This window comes from Hyla sarda, chromosome 7, assembly GCF_029499605.1.
Source record: "Hyla sarda isolate aHylSar1 chromosome 7, aHylSar1.hap1, whole genome shotgun sequence".
NCBI lineage: Eukaryota > Metazoa > Chordata > Amphibia > Anura > Hylidae > Hyla > Hyla sarda.
The window spans coordinates 219,597,203-219,609,718 of record NC_079195.1 but is presented as its reverse complement, the minus strand read 5'-3'; the positions used below and the strand labels follow the sequence as shown (position 1 = coordinate 219,609,718).

At 40.0% G+C, this 12,516-nt stretch overlaps 1 protein-coding gene across 2 annotated transcripts in view; it reads right to left on the bottom strand.

The window, feature by feature from the left end:
* Positions 1-12,516, bottom strand: part of NEGR1 (neuronal growth regulator 1) — a 549,860-nt gene that overhangs the window by 88,344 nt on the left and 449,000 nt on the right. Inside the window, exon 7 of one of the 2 annotated variants that reach the window (XM_056532735.1) lies at positions 1,128-1,169. The exons of the other annotated variant lie outside the window; for it this stretch is intronic. Within the exon in view, the coding sequence (XP_056388710.1) occupies positions 1,128-1,169 (42 nt within the window). The remainder of the gene's footprint in view (positions 1-1,127; positions 1,170-12,516) is intronic. 2 annotated transcript variants of the gene reach the window in all.

Sequence of the window (12,516 nt, the reverse complement as noted above, 5' to 3'; positions counted from 1 at the left end):
TTCAGGCATTCAACTGTAGACCCATTTATCTATTTGCTCTGGTTTCGATGTTTACGGTCTTTCCACAACCCCATCAGCTTTTTAGAGTCAAGTCATTTTGTGGGCATATTTACTACAGTGGTGTTAATATCTCCCCATGGTCTTCACAAACATGATCATGGCCCTAAGGGCCTGCACCATGTGAGAGTATTAGAGGATGTGTCACAGATAGGACTGTTTGGTAAAAAAAAAAGGGGATCTTGGTCCTTTAATGCTTCTTCTATGTACCACTGGTCAACTCACAAAATAAGTGTCTTTTTCTGAAAACTAAGGCCAGGGCAAAGAAGAGTAAATGTACATTACATCCTGGCCATAGGCATTCAATGGAAGTCTTTTTGGCAGACAACGCATTTTGTTCTAGGAAAGGTCATGTTTTTGGATAATAGAAGTAGCGGGGAGTCGGCACTCGTATCTGTAGCGTGGTGCTCGTGGACAAATAGTCATCAGAAATAGGTAAAGGAATCCCGGCACTCACAGTAAATGCTTAATCACCTTGGGTGTTTATTCACACATAAGATAAAGGGTATTGACTCGCAGGACACGTTTCGGCCCACAGGTGGCTTTCATCAACTGATCTGTTGATGAAGGCCACCTGTGGGCCGAAACGCGTCCTGCGAGTCACTACACTTTACCTTATGTGTGAATAAAAACCCGAGGTGATTAAGCATTTACTGTGAGTGCCGGGATTCCTTTACCTATTTCCGAAGTTTTTGGATAATGCCATATATAAACCATTATAGACTTGCTTCAGTATACCTGACAATCTGATATGTTCTTCCATATCAGACTCGTCCATATGGCGTCATACATTTCTCTAACGTTTATCAATTTAACGGCCCAAAAAAACCAAAAACAACTTTAACCCACAAAATGACTGACTCTGTAGAGTACAGCTAGAGGTTAAACCCAGGCCAGATGTTGAGTTACAGCCAATGGGGGACATACAAACATACATAACAGAACAATATACATAAACAACAACAACAAATTCATAGCAGCAATAACCAGCTTGGCATGACAGATGGCCAATGATATGGCAAAGCAGAGAGAGAGTACCCAGGCATACTAGAGCGTATGTGGACACTGACCTGAGCTGGTGACAGGGCTAGAGGTGGAAGTTTCAATAATTTCTACAAAAGGGGAAAAAAAGGGGAAAAAAACAAAACAAGAACAATTTGGGCATTAATCACATACTTTATGGAAGACGCACACAGAATGAGGCAGGCAACATTCATGCAACAAACAGGAACATCTTAACAAAGGAAAAGCCATCGTTGCATTGTCATTCCAATACTGGTCCTTGACACGTTCTCATTCTGTTTAATGTCATTTACACAAATACACAGACTGCGAGGCTGCACAATGAGTACAATTTGTACATGTCAACCAGAATATTTATTAGACCTATACCAATGCATTTTGTAGGCCTCAACCAGAATGTTTTATAGCCCTCATCCGATGCCTCTGCAGGTCTCCACCAAAACATTTGGTGTTAATAGGCCCCAACCCCAACATTTTGAACCTCTAACTAGGGCATTTGTGGGCCTCTATCAAAAAACCTCTGTAGCCCTCAACATTGGAATTAGTCGGCCTCAATCATAACGTTTTGAATCTTTCAACTAGTGCATTTGTAGGCCTCAACCAGAGCTTTTGGTAGCCCTAAATCAGAACACTGTGTAGCCCTAAACCAGAACAGTTTGTAGACATAATTGGGGAGATTTATCAAAACCTGTCCAAAGGAAAAGTTGCCCAGTTGCCCATAGCAACCAATCAGATCATTTTGCAGAGGCTTTGTTAAAAATGAAAGAAGTGATCTGATTGGTTGCTATGGGCAACTGGGCAACTTTTCATTTGGACAGGTTTTGATAAATCTCTCCCAATCTAGTGCTTTTATAAGCTTCAACCCCTTACCACAAAACATCGTTTATAAATGGCGCTGCCGCACGGGAGGGTTATGAAGCGAGCTCAGGAGCTGAGTTCGCATCATACCTATTAGCAGGCAGGACCCGTGGCTAATGCCGGACATCGCCGTTTAGGCAGATGTCCCGCATTAACTCTTTAGACGCGGCGATCAAAGTTGATTGTCGCGTCTAAAGTTAAAGTGAAAGCTTCCCGGGAGCTCCGTTGGGCTTATCGGGACCATCACGGTAAAATCGCGATGTCCTGATCAGCTAGGACGCATCAGGAGGGGGCCTTACCTGCCTCCTGCACATCGGCGATTGATTGCTCCAAGCCTGAAATCCAGGCTTGAGCAATCAACCGCTGATAACACTGATCAATGCATTACAATGCAATGGCATTGAGCATGATTGATGTACTGAATCAATGTACTGCATGTTATGGTCCCCTATGGGAGCTATAATATTGCAAAAAAAAAAAATGAAAAAATAAGTTAATAAAGATGATTTAACCCTTCCCTAATAAAAGTTGGAATCACCCCCTTTTCCAATAAAAAAAGAAAAACTGTGTAAATAAAAATAAACATATGTGGTATCGCCGCGTGTGGAAATGTCCAAACTATAAAAATATATTGTCAATTAAATTGCACGGTCAATGGCGTATGCGCCAAAAAAAAAAAAACAAGGTCCAAAATAGCGTATTTTTGGTCACTTTTAATACCATAAAGAAAATGAATAAAAAGCGATCAAAAAGTCAGTCAAAACAAAAATGGTGCTGATAAAAACTTCAGATCACAGCGCAAAAACGAACACTCATACCGTCCCGTACATGAAAAAGTAAAAAAGTTATAGGGGTCAGAAGATGACAATTTTAAACGTATTAATTTTCCTGCATGTAGTTATGATTTTTTTCAGAAGTACGACAAAATCAAACCTATATAAGTAGGGGATCATTTTAATCATATTGACCTACAGAATAAAGAGAAGGTGTCATTTTTACCAAAAAATGTACAGCGTAGAAATGGAAGCCCCCAAAATTACAAAATGGCGGGGTTTTTTTCTTAATTTTGTCGCACAATGATTTTTTTTTCGTTTCGCTGTAGATTTTTGGGTAAAATGACTGATGTCATTACAAAGTAGAATTGGTGGTGCAAAAAATAAGCCATGGTATGGATTTTTAGGTGCAAAATTTAAAGGGTTATGATTTTAAAAAGGTAAGGAGGAAAAAACGAAGGTGCAAAAACGGAAAAATGCTATGTTCTTAAGGGGTTAAGCAGAACATTTTATAACCCTTAACCAATTCATCTGTAGGCCCCCAACAAAACATTTTGTAGAACTCAATCAGTGTGTTTCTCGGCCTCAACCAAAACATTTTGTAGCCCCCAACTGGTGTATTTGTGGTCTTCTATGAAAATCTTTTGTAGCCCTCAACAATGAAATGTGTCTTAATCAGAACATATTGAAGCTTTTAACTGGTGGTTTTGTAGGCCTCAACCAGAACTTTCTGTAGCCCTCCATCAGTATAATTGTAGGATTCAACCAGAACTGTGTGTAGTCATCATCTGGTGTTTTTTGTAAGTCTCAATCAGAACATTTTATAGCCCCCAACCAATGCATTTAAAGGCCACAACCAGAACCATGTGTAGGTCTCTACCAGATGCTTTTGTAGGCCTTAACCAGAACATTGTGAATCATGCCCTGGAGGAAGTCATGTAGTCTTTCCAGTAAGACACCGTGATCTCTGCTGCCACCTCTGTCCATTTCAGGAACTATCCAGAGCAGGAGCAAATCCCCAAAGCAAACCTCTCCTACTCTGGACAGTTCCTGACACAGACAGAGGTGTCAGCAGAGAGCACTGTGGTCAGACTGGAAAGAACTACACAAGTACTGAAAGGATTAAGATTTTTATATTGAAGTAATTTACAAATCTGTATAACTTTCTGGCACCAGTTGATTTGCAAACATGTTTTTCCCTCTGAAATACCTCTTTAGACTCCTTCCCCTAAAGTAAAGATATCCACTCGTTTCTCCATATAGAAATGGCAAGAATTTACACGGAAATAGTAGATATGAAGATTTGCACTCTACCATCATTAAATAGCACCCCTACAGGAATAATGCGACGCTGCACCTAAAATAAGAATAATACTTTATAAATAAATAAATAAATAATTGAATAATAAAATAAGAATAATACTTTATAAATAAATAATGTAATAATAATAAAATGAGAATAATAATTTATCAATAAACTAATAAATAATTGAATAATAAAACATTGTCATTCGTCTTAATGACTATTTAGCAAAAGATAAAAAAAAATTAGGACAAAGGATTAAAGAGGTACTCTGTCTGATCGTGGGGGTCCCACCGCTGGGGACCCCCATTATCTCGGCTGCGGCATCCCAGACATCCGGTGCACGGAGAAAACTTTGACTGACATCACAGCCACGCCCCCTCAATGCAAGTCAATGGGAGGGAGCGTGACGGCCATCATGCCCCCTCCCATAGACTTGCATGGAGGGGGCGTGGCCATAATGGCACGAGTGGGTGTGGCCGTGACGGCGCGAGCCTCTGGCGCTGCACCCCGATGCTCTAAATGAACGCTGGGAGATTGGGGGGTCTCCAGCGGCGGGACGATCCCGATCAGACATCTTACCCCCTATCCTTTGGATAGGGGATATGACGCCTAGGGGCAGAGTAACCCTTTAAGCACACTTTATTCCCTCCATCTACCAACCCCTCCACCCCCCCCCCCCCCCCCCCCCCCCCCCAGGGTCCTTTGTTTACTTTTATTTTATTTTTTCGAGTGATTGCTCTTAACGTATTGTTACGTTATGTTTTTGGGAAGCTGAATAAAAATCTTTAATGAGAAAAAAAAATTAGGACAAATACCTCAATCCATATGTAACACAAAAATAAATGTTCTAGTTTAAAATTTCTTTTTTTCCCCAAAAAGTTCTTAATCTACTTATTTAACAAAACACATTTTTTTGCTTCAAGTCATCAATTTTCTTCCATGAATATATTCAGTCGCATTTTTTAATGTTCTCTTAAATTGGCAGCTTTTCTGGAAGTTGTCAGTCTGGTGCGTTTGATCTAGGAAATTGGTATCTTTGCTTGACCCAATTTTGAACTAATTGTACCGAGAAATGGTCTTTTTATAGTAAATTGTGTGTTGGAAAAAGAAAAAACACTAAAAAAACAAAAAAAAACTCTGAGGGAACAGAGAGGTTCTGGAGAGGAACGATTTGACTGGAAACCACTTGAAGTTTTGGAGAAAGACAGACGGGTTTACACGGAAGCTGGGACGGGCGCCAAAACAAATCCGAGTGAATCAAGGCGACAGAGAGTCAGGTAGGAGCCTGTGAAGTGTCGGCCTAAAAAAGAGTCTTATGTTTGCGTCTTAGATACAAAACTTCTACAAGGAAACTTTGCTTGCCAGGAAGATTGAAGAAAAGTTGGGAAAGTCACACAGATTGTTTAAAGAGTCGGGTCACCGAGGCCCCTGTGCTGCGAAGGTCTAAATATACTTCATACTGTCACTACCTTAGTTTTGAAATAAAACAAAAAGAAATAATATTGTTTTATATTTTCCTTTAAATCTTATCCACAACTACAAACAACAAACAAGCTAGATGTATATTTGATCTATAAATATATAAAACTCCTACTTGTATGGATGTATATGTGAGTGTATGTATATATGTGTGTATTTATCTGTATATAACTATGTATGTGTATGTATATATGTATTTATCTGTATGTACAGTATGGGTATGTATATAAGTATGTATGTGAGTGTATGTATATATATATGTATTTATCTGTATGTACAGTATGGGTATGTATATAAGTATGTATGTGAGTGTATGTATATATGTATGTATTTATCTGTATATAAGTATGTGTATGTATATAAGTATGTATGTGAGTGTATGTATATATGTATGTATTTATCTGTATATAAGTATGTATGTGTGTGTATGTATATATGTATTTATCTGTATGTACAGTATGTGTATGTATATAAGTATGTATGTGAGTGTATGTATATATGTATTTATCTGTATGTACAGTATGTGTATGTATATAAGTATGTATGTGAGTGTATGTATATATGTATGTATGTATCTGTATGTATGTGTCAGTATGTATTTATCTGCATGTACAGTATGTGTATGTATATAAGTATGTATGTGAGTGTATGTATATATGTATGTATTTATCTGTATATAAGTATGTCTGTATATGTATTTATGTATGTATTCATCTGTATGTACAGTATGTGTGTATATATATATATATATATATATATATATATATATGTATTTCTGTATGTACAGTATGTGTATGTATATAAGTATGTATGTGAGTGTATGTTTATATGTATGTATGTATCTGTATGTATGTGTCAGTATGTATTTATCTGTATGTACAGTATGTGTATGTATATAAGTATGTATGTGTGTGTATGTATATATCTATATATATATATATATATATGTATTTATCTGTATGTACAGTATGTGTATGTATATAAGTATGTATGTGAGTGTATGTATATATCTATATATATATATATATATGTATTTATCTGTATGTACAGTATGTGTATGTATGCATGTGAGTGTATGTATATATGTATGTATTTATCTGTATGTTTATATATATATATATATATAGATATATATATGTGTGTGTGTGTGTGTGTATGCACAATATGTATATACATGTAGGTATGTATCAGTATGTATCTGTATGTACAGTATGTATATAAGTATATATGTGAGTGTATGTATATATGTATGTATTTATCTGTATGTATACATATATATATGTGTGTGTATGCACAATATGTATATACATGTATGTATCTGTATGTATGTATCAGTATGTATGTAAGTATATAAATGTGTGTACGCACAGTATGTATGTATCTGTAGATAGATAGATAGATAGATAGATAGATAGATAGATAGATAGATAGATAGATAGATAGATAGATGAAGAAAAAGCAGCACACTGTCAGGATGGATGAAGGTGGGTGCAGTTCAGTGGGAGCCAAAGGCTGCATGTTAGAAGCTGAAACGTTGCCTTCTGCATTTTTGATGGAATAAATACTTTTCTACAAGTTTTTTCACCACATCTTGGAGTGCTGCAGTGTTCTTCCACCTTCTATAGATATAGATATAGAAATAGAGATATGTTCCAGTATAACTTCCAAACGGATGGAGATATTCCTATGAAACTTGGTTTCATGTTACTTATATGTCTACTAAAAATATAGTACACTTAAATTAACCCTTACCCACTCCTATTTGTGAGGGTCGGGTTTTTTGTCTGATGTCCCATGCAAGTGTATGGGACTTGCGGTACATCTCCTGATCGCGTTACCTGATTGCCTATGGGCAGACAGCTGAAGATGGCTCCCACGCCGAAATGCGTCCTTGTTCTACACTATGGCATAATAAATCTTCATTGTGCCTCACTGGTCAGGGCCCTGTACGGGAGATTCGAAGGGGGGTCCCAGTGTTTGGACCCATCTGCAATTAGACACTAATTCCCCTATCCTGTAGATTGGAAATAGGTGTTGGATAAGTTCAACTCCCCGGACTACCCACGATAGAAGTCCCATTCCATTCCTCCAGTAGCACCGCTCTATGGAATCGGTAAGAACTTGCTCTGAAAAAATCCACTAAATTATTTAACTTAAATCATGTATATTATTATGCAGAAATCTCGGCTGACCTTTACCGGAGCCAATCCCTTCATTTTCTTTCAATACCCGAATTAACCCACAATACCTTCCTCTGCATTCTCACGCAACGGGAGGAATTAAACAATAATATATACCTTCCGCTCAACTTCTAAAGATTCTTTAACCTTATTATACTCCAACTCCAGGGATGTTAAGGCAAAAAAATAAATAAAAAGAGATAGATTTCTAGAGCTGTTTTTGAGCTCCATTGTGTCCTTATCCCACAGACTTATTATTTTTTATTTTTTTTCCCTGAGCGGGTCATCGCGTCTACGTGGTTCAATACGACAGCAATTAATCTCAAACTCTCTGTATTGTTAATAATTGCCAATCTAATTTATGCGCTATCCAGCGCCTACCGGTAATGTGATTGAAGCCCAGACTTTGTACGTGAGACTCATTGTTCAGCAATTTAACTTAAAAAAAAACCCAGAGAAACACATGCCGAGCTCCGAAATCAAAGTTCCCAAATTTAATTTAACAGTTTGAAGAGTAACCCTATAGTGAAGAACAAGATCATCATTCTGTGCAGCAAAATTCTCCAGAGGAACTTGACTCGTTCGAGGTTTCTTGGAAGCCGGTGTTAGAATTACAGTAATTAGTAGTTTAAACTATTAATAAGCCCGGCTGCCAAGTTGCAAGAGTAGAAAATTTGCATGTTCAAAAGCAAATTAGACTCAGCGAGGAAAAGACAAAAACACAATGGCAATTTTAGCCTTTTGATTAGCGCCATTTCCTCCGACCAATCATAGCCGATTGTCAGCTCTGCCTTTATGCCATGACAGCTGCGAGACGCCAAGGAGCATGTTATTTTTGGGGTAGGGGTGTGTGTGTGGAGGGGGGGGGGGGGGGTTGTTTTTGACTTAGGATACTAAAACATCCGAAAACAAAAACAGTTACAAAAAAACACCTGCTCGTTGCTGGTAGTCGATTCGGCGAGGATCAAGGTGATTGAGAAAGTTCAATATTTTATCGCACAAAAAGGTTTTTTATGTCTCCAACCTGTGACTTCTTAGTGGATAAAAAAAACCCACAAAAATATGTACAAAAACAAAAAAACACACAATCCTTAACATGGTCCTGGGGAGCGACTTGATACTCTTTTGAATAAATGTAAGCATTTGGGAAGAGAATGGCCATGTTCTATATCAGGGTAATGGCTTTACCCCTTAAAGGGGAACTCCGGTACTTAACGTAGGAGATCTCTGGCAAAAAATAACGTATCCTTTATCCACAGGATAGGGGATAAGTAGCTGATCGTGGGGGGTCTGTGCTTCAGCCGGCACGGGCTCCATTCACTCCTATGGGAGTGCTGAAAAGACCTGAGTACAGCTCTCGGGCATAATTGGCGCTCCCATAGAAATGAATGGAGGGCGTGTTGTCTATCAGTAGATGACGCACGCTCCTCACTGAGAGCACCGGGGTCCTGTCGCAGTGATCGCAAGGGGCCCCAGTGGTTGGATCCCACGTAATCAGCTACTTATCGCCTATCCTGTGGATAGGGAATAACTTACTTTTTGCCAGAGTACTCCTTTAACGTCTTATTACTACCCACAAAATAGTACAATAATAACAGAAAAACTATATAAATGTACATTTTTATTGTATTGACCCATAGGATATAGATAGAATGTCAGCTGTACAATAAGGCTAAGTTTACACTACGGAATTTTTGAGTGGAAAAGTTCCCCATAGACGGCAATGTATTCCAGGCAGATTCCGCTGAAAGAATGAGCATGATAATTCTTTCAGGAGCGGAATTTGTAGCAGGGTTATCGAGCGACACTGAAATTCTGCAGCGGAATCTCATTAACAGCAATGAAATTCTGCTGCACCAGAATTTCTAAGCAGCATTACAGTCAGAAATTCTGTCATGCGAACCAAGCCCAAAGTGCGTTGCAAAAGAGATGAAACATCCTAAGTTGCATAATTGCATTTTTTTCCAATTTACCCCCGCAAAAAAATATGTATTTTTTTGTTTTGTCCTACATATTATGTTAAAAGGTGTCATTGACAAATACAATTGGTCAAAAAACAAGTCTTCATATTGGTCTCTTGATAAAAATAAAAAAAACATAAGAGCTATTTCTCTTAGAAGTTGAGGAGGCAAAAATCTGTCCTCAAAGGTTTAAAGGGGTTGCCTCAATATTATTTTTACTTATATGGTTAGCAAGGTTGGGCCAAATAAATCAATAAAAACTGTACTCACCGCAGTGATCCTGTGGCGCTAGAGTTCTGACAGTGCCCGGTCCCTGCTGCTAACCTCTTCCTGGTGATGCCTCCAAATACGGACACCGGTAGCAATTGCCTAAGTGGCTGCTTCTTTGGGCTCAGATGGAGACCAGGACGTAGTGAGCAGCTTGGACCCTACACCCTTGAGGGATCACAGCAGGTGAGTACAGGTTTTCTTTTTGACCTTTGGTCACTATAAGAAGTAAAAATCGTAGCACACCTATTTACAAAGAGAATAAAGGGGTATTCCAGGAAAAAACTTTGTTATATATATATATCAACTGGCTCCAGAAAGATACATAGATTTGGAAATTACTTCTATTAAAAAATCTTAATCCTTTCAGTACTTATGAGCTTCTGAAGTTAAGGTTGTTCTTTTCTGTCTAAATCCTTTCTGTTGACACCTGTCTCGGGAAACGCCCAGTTTAGAAGAGGTTTGCTAGGGGGATTTGCTTCTAAACTGGGTGTTTCCCGAGACAGGTGTAATCAGAGAGGATTTAGACAGAAAAGAACAACCTTAACTTCAGAAGCTCATAAGTACTGAAAAGATTAAGATATTTTAATAGAAGTAATTTAGAAATCTGTTTAACTTTCTGGAGCCAGTTGATATATAAAAAATGTTTTTTTCCTGGAATACCCCTTTAATACACTTTAATTTACCTGCTGTGGGATGTTTTGGCCACCTGGGTCTTTTTAAAGCAAAGGAAACACATAGAATGCCCTTTTTTTTTTTTTTTTTTTTTTTTTTTTTTTAACTCTTTTGACATCGAGAGGTGAAAAGTCAAAATTGAGTGAGTTCTATAAGGAAAACATATAAAGCAGACTCAGGGTTGAATTTTCACCTTTTAATATTTTTTTGGGTATCCTATGCATGATAAAGGCCAAGATGGCTGAAACATTAAATAAAAAGATAAAAATAATTGTTGAGATAGTGGAGGGGATTGCATTTTTTTCCAAGAGCTTGTTAATGTGCTGAAGGGTTGAGGACTACTCCATCAAGAGGTTCTCACTGCACTTTATTATAAACGTGTAACCCCCTGGGATTATTGTTGTGTATTACCCTGCATTACATGAAGTGCCCAGTAGATGGCTGACTGCACAAGCAAATGAACTGAGCAGTGACTAAAGCTGGGGAAGGTGGAGTTTTTAAGAACTTGAAGTTGGACTGACCTGATTTACAGCCTGTGTAAGAGTAAGTCTGGAACCCTTCTTCCTTGTCCTACAAAAAGGCACCCCAAACTGACATACTGATAAAAGACCTTAAAGGGGTACTCCGCTGCTCAGTGTTTTGAACAAACTGTTCGAAACGCTGGAGCCGGCGCCGGGAGCTCGTGACATCATAACCCCGCCCCTTAATGACATCACACCCCATCCCCTCAATGCATGCCCCCAAGCGCTGAGCAGCGGAGTACCCCTTTAAGATCTGTTGCGGACATACTGAGAGTTTCAGCCTATTCCAAGTAACACTGTGGAGCAAGACTTTGTATAGACCCCATCTATTGAATGTGCACCAGCTGAAGTTACCCAACAGCCACTAGGGCAAAGATTTAGGTGGGCTGCAGGTGTGCTTGTGGTTGAGTGAGACCTATACACACATTGCTGTCACGATTCGGCTGGCAAAAGGTGGATCCTCTGTGCCAGAGAGGGATTGGCGTGGACCGTGCTAGTGGACCGGTTCTAAGCTGCTACTGGTTTTCACCAGAGCCCGCCGCAAAGCGGGATGGTCTTGCAGCGGCGGTAGCAACCAGGTCGTATCCACTAGCAACGGCTCAACCTCTCTGACTGCTGAAGATAGGCGCGGTACAAGGGAGTAGACAGGAGCAAGGTCGGACGTAGCAGAAGGTCGGGGCAGGCAGCAAGGATCGTAGTATATATGGCAATAGCAGGAGGTCAAGTACACAGTAAGGACAAACACAGTAAATGCTTTCTCAAGGCTCTAAGGCAACAAGATCCGGCAGGGGAGTGCAGGGGCAGTGATCAGATATAGTCTGGGAGCAGGTGGAAGCCAATTAAGCTAATTGGGCCAGGCACCAATCATTGGTGCACTGGCCCTTTAAGTCTCAGGGAGCTGGCGCGCGCGCGCCCTAGAGAGCGTAGCCGCGCGCGCCAGCACATGACAGCAGGGGACCGGAACGGGTAAGTGACCTGGGATGCGATTCGCGAGCGGGCGCGTCCCGCTGTGCGAATCGCATCCCCGACGGCCATGACAGTGCAGCGCTCCCGGTCAGCGGGACCGACCGGGGCGCTGCGGAGAGAGAGACGCCGTAAGCGCTCCGGGGAGGAGCGGGGACCCGGAGCGCTAGGCGTAACAATTGCATTTGTCTGATTTTGTGTTATTCTATATGATACTAGTTCTTATGTTATGCTTGGTTGTTCCAGTGGGACCCCACATCCATACCCCGGATGCTCCGATGGGGGGGAGGCACCGCCACAGATATATACCAAACAAAGCTCCCAGAAAGTGGAGGCACAGGATCGGTCTGCTGAGTGCAAACAGTTAAAGGGGTTATCCACCATAAGGTAATTTTAGTGCGAACCTGCCAGACAGTAATGGGCCTGCTTATAAAAGGATCTGTGCTTGTCTTG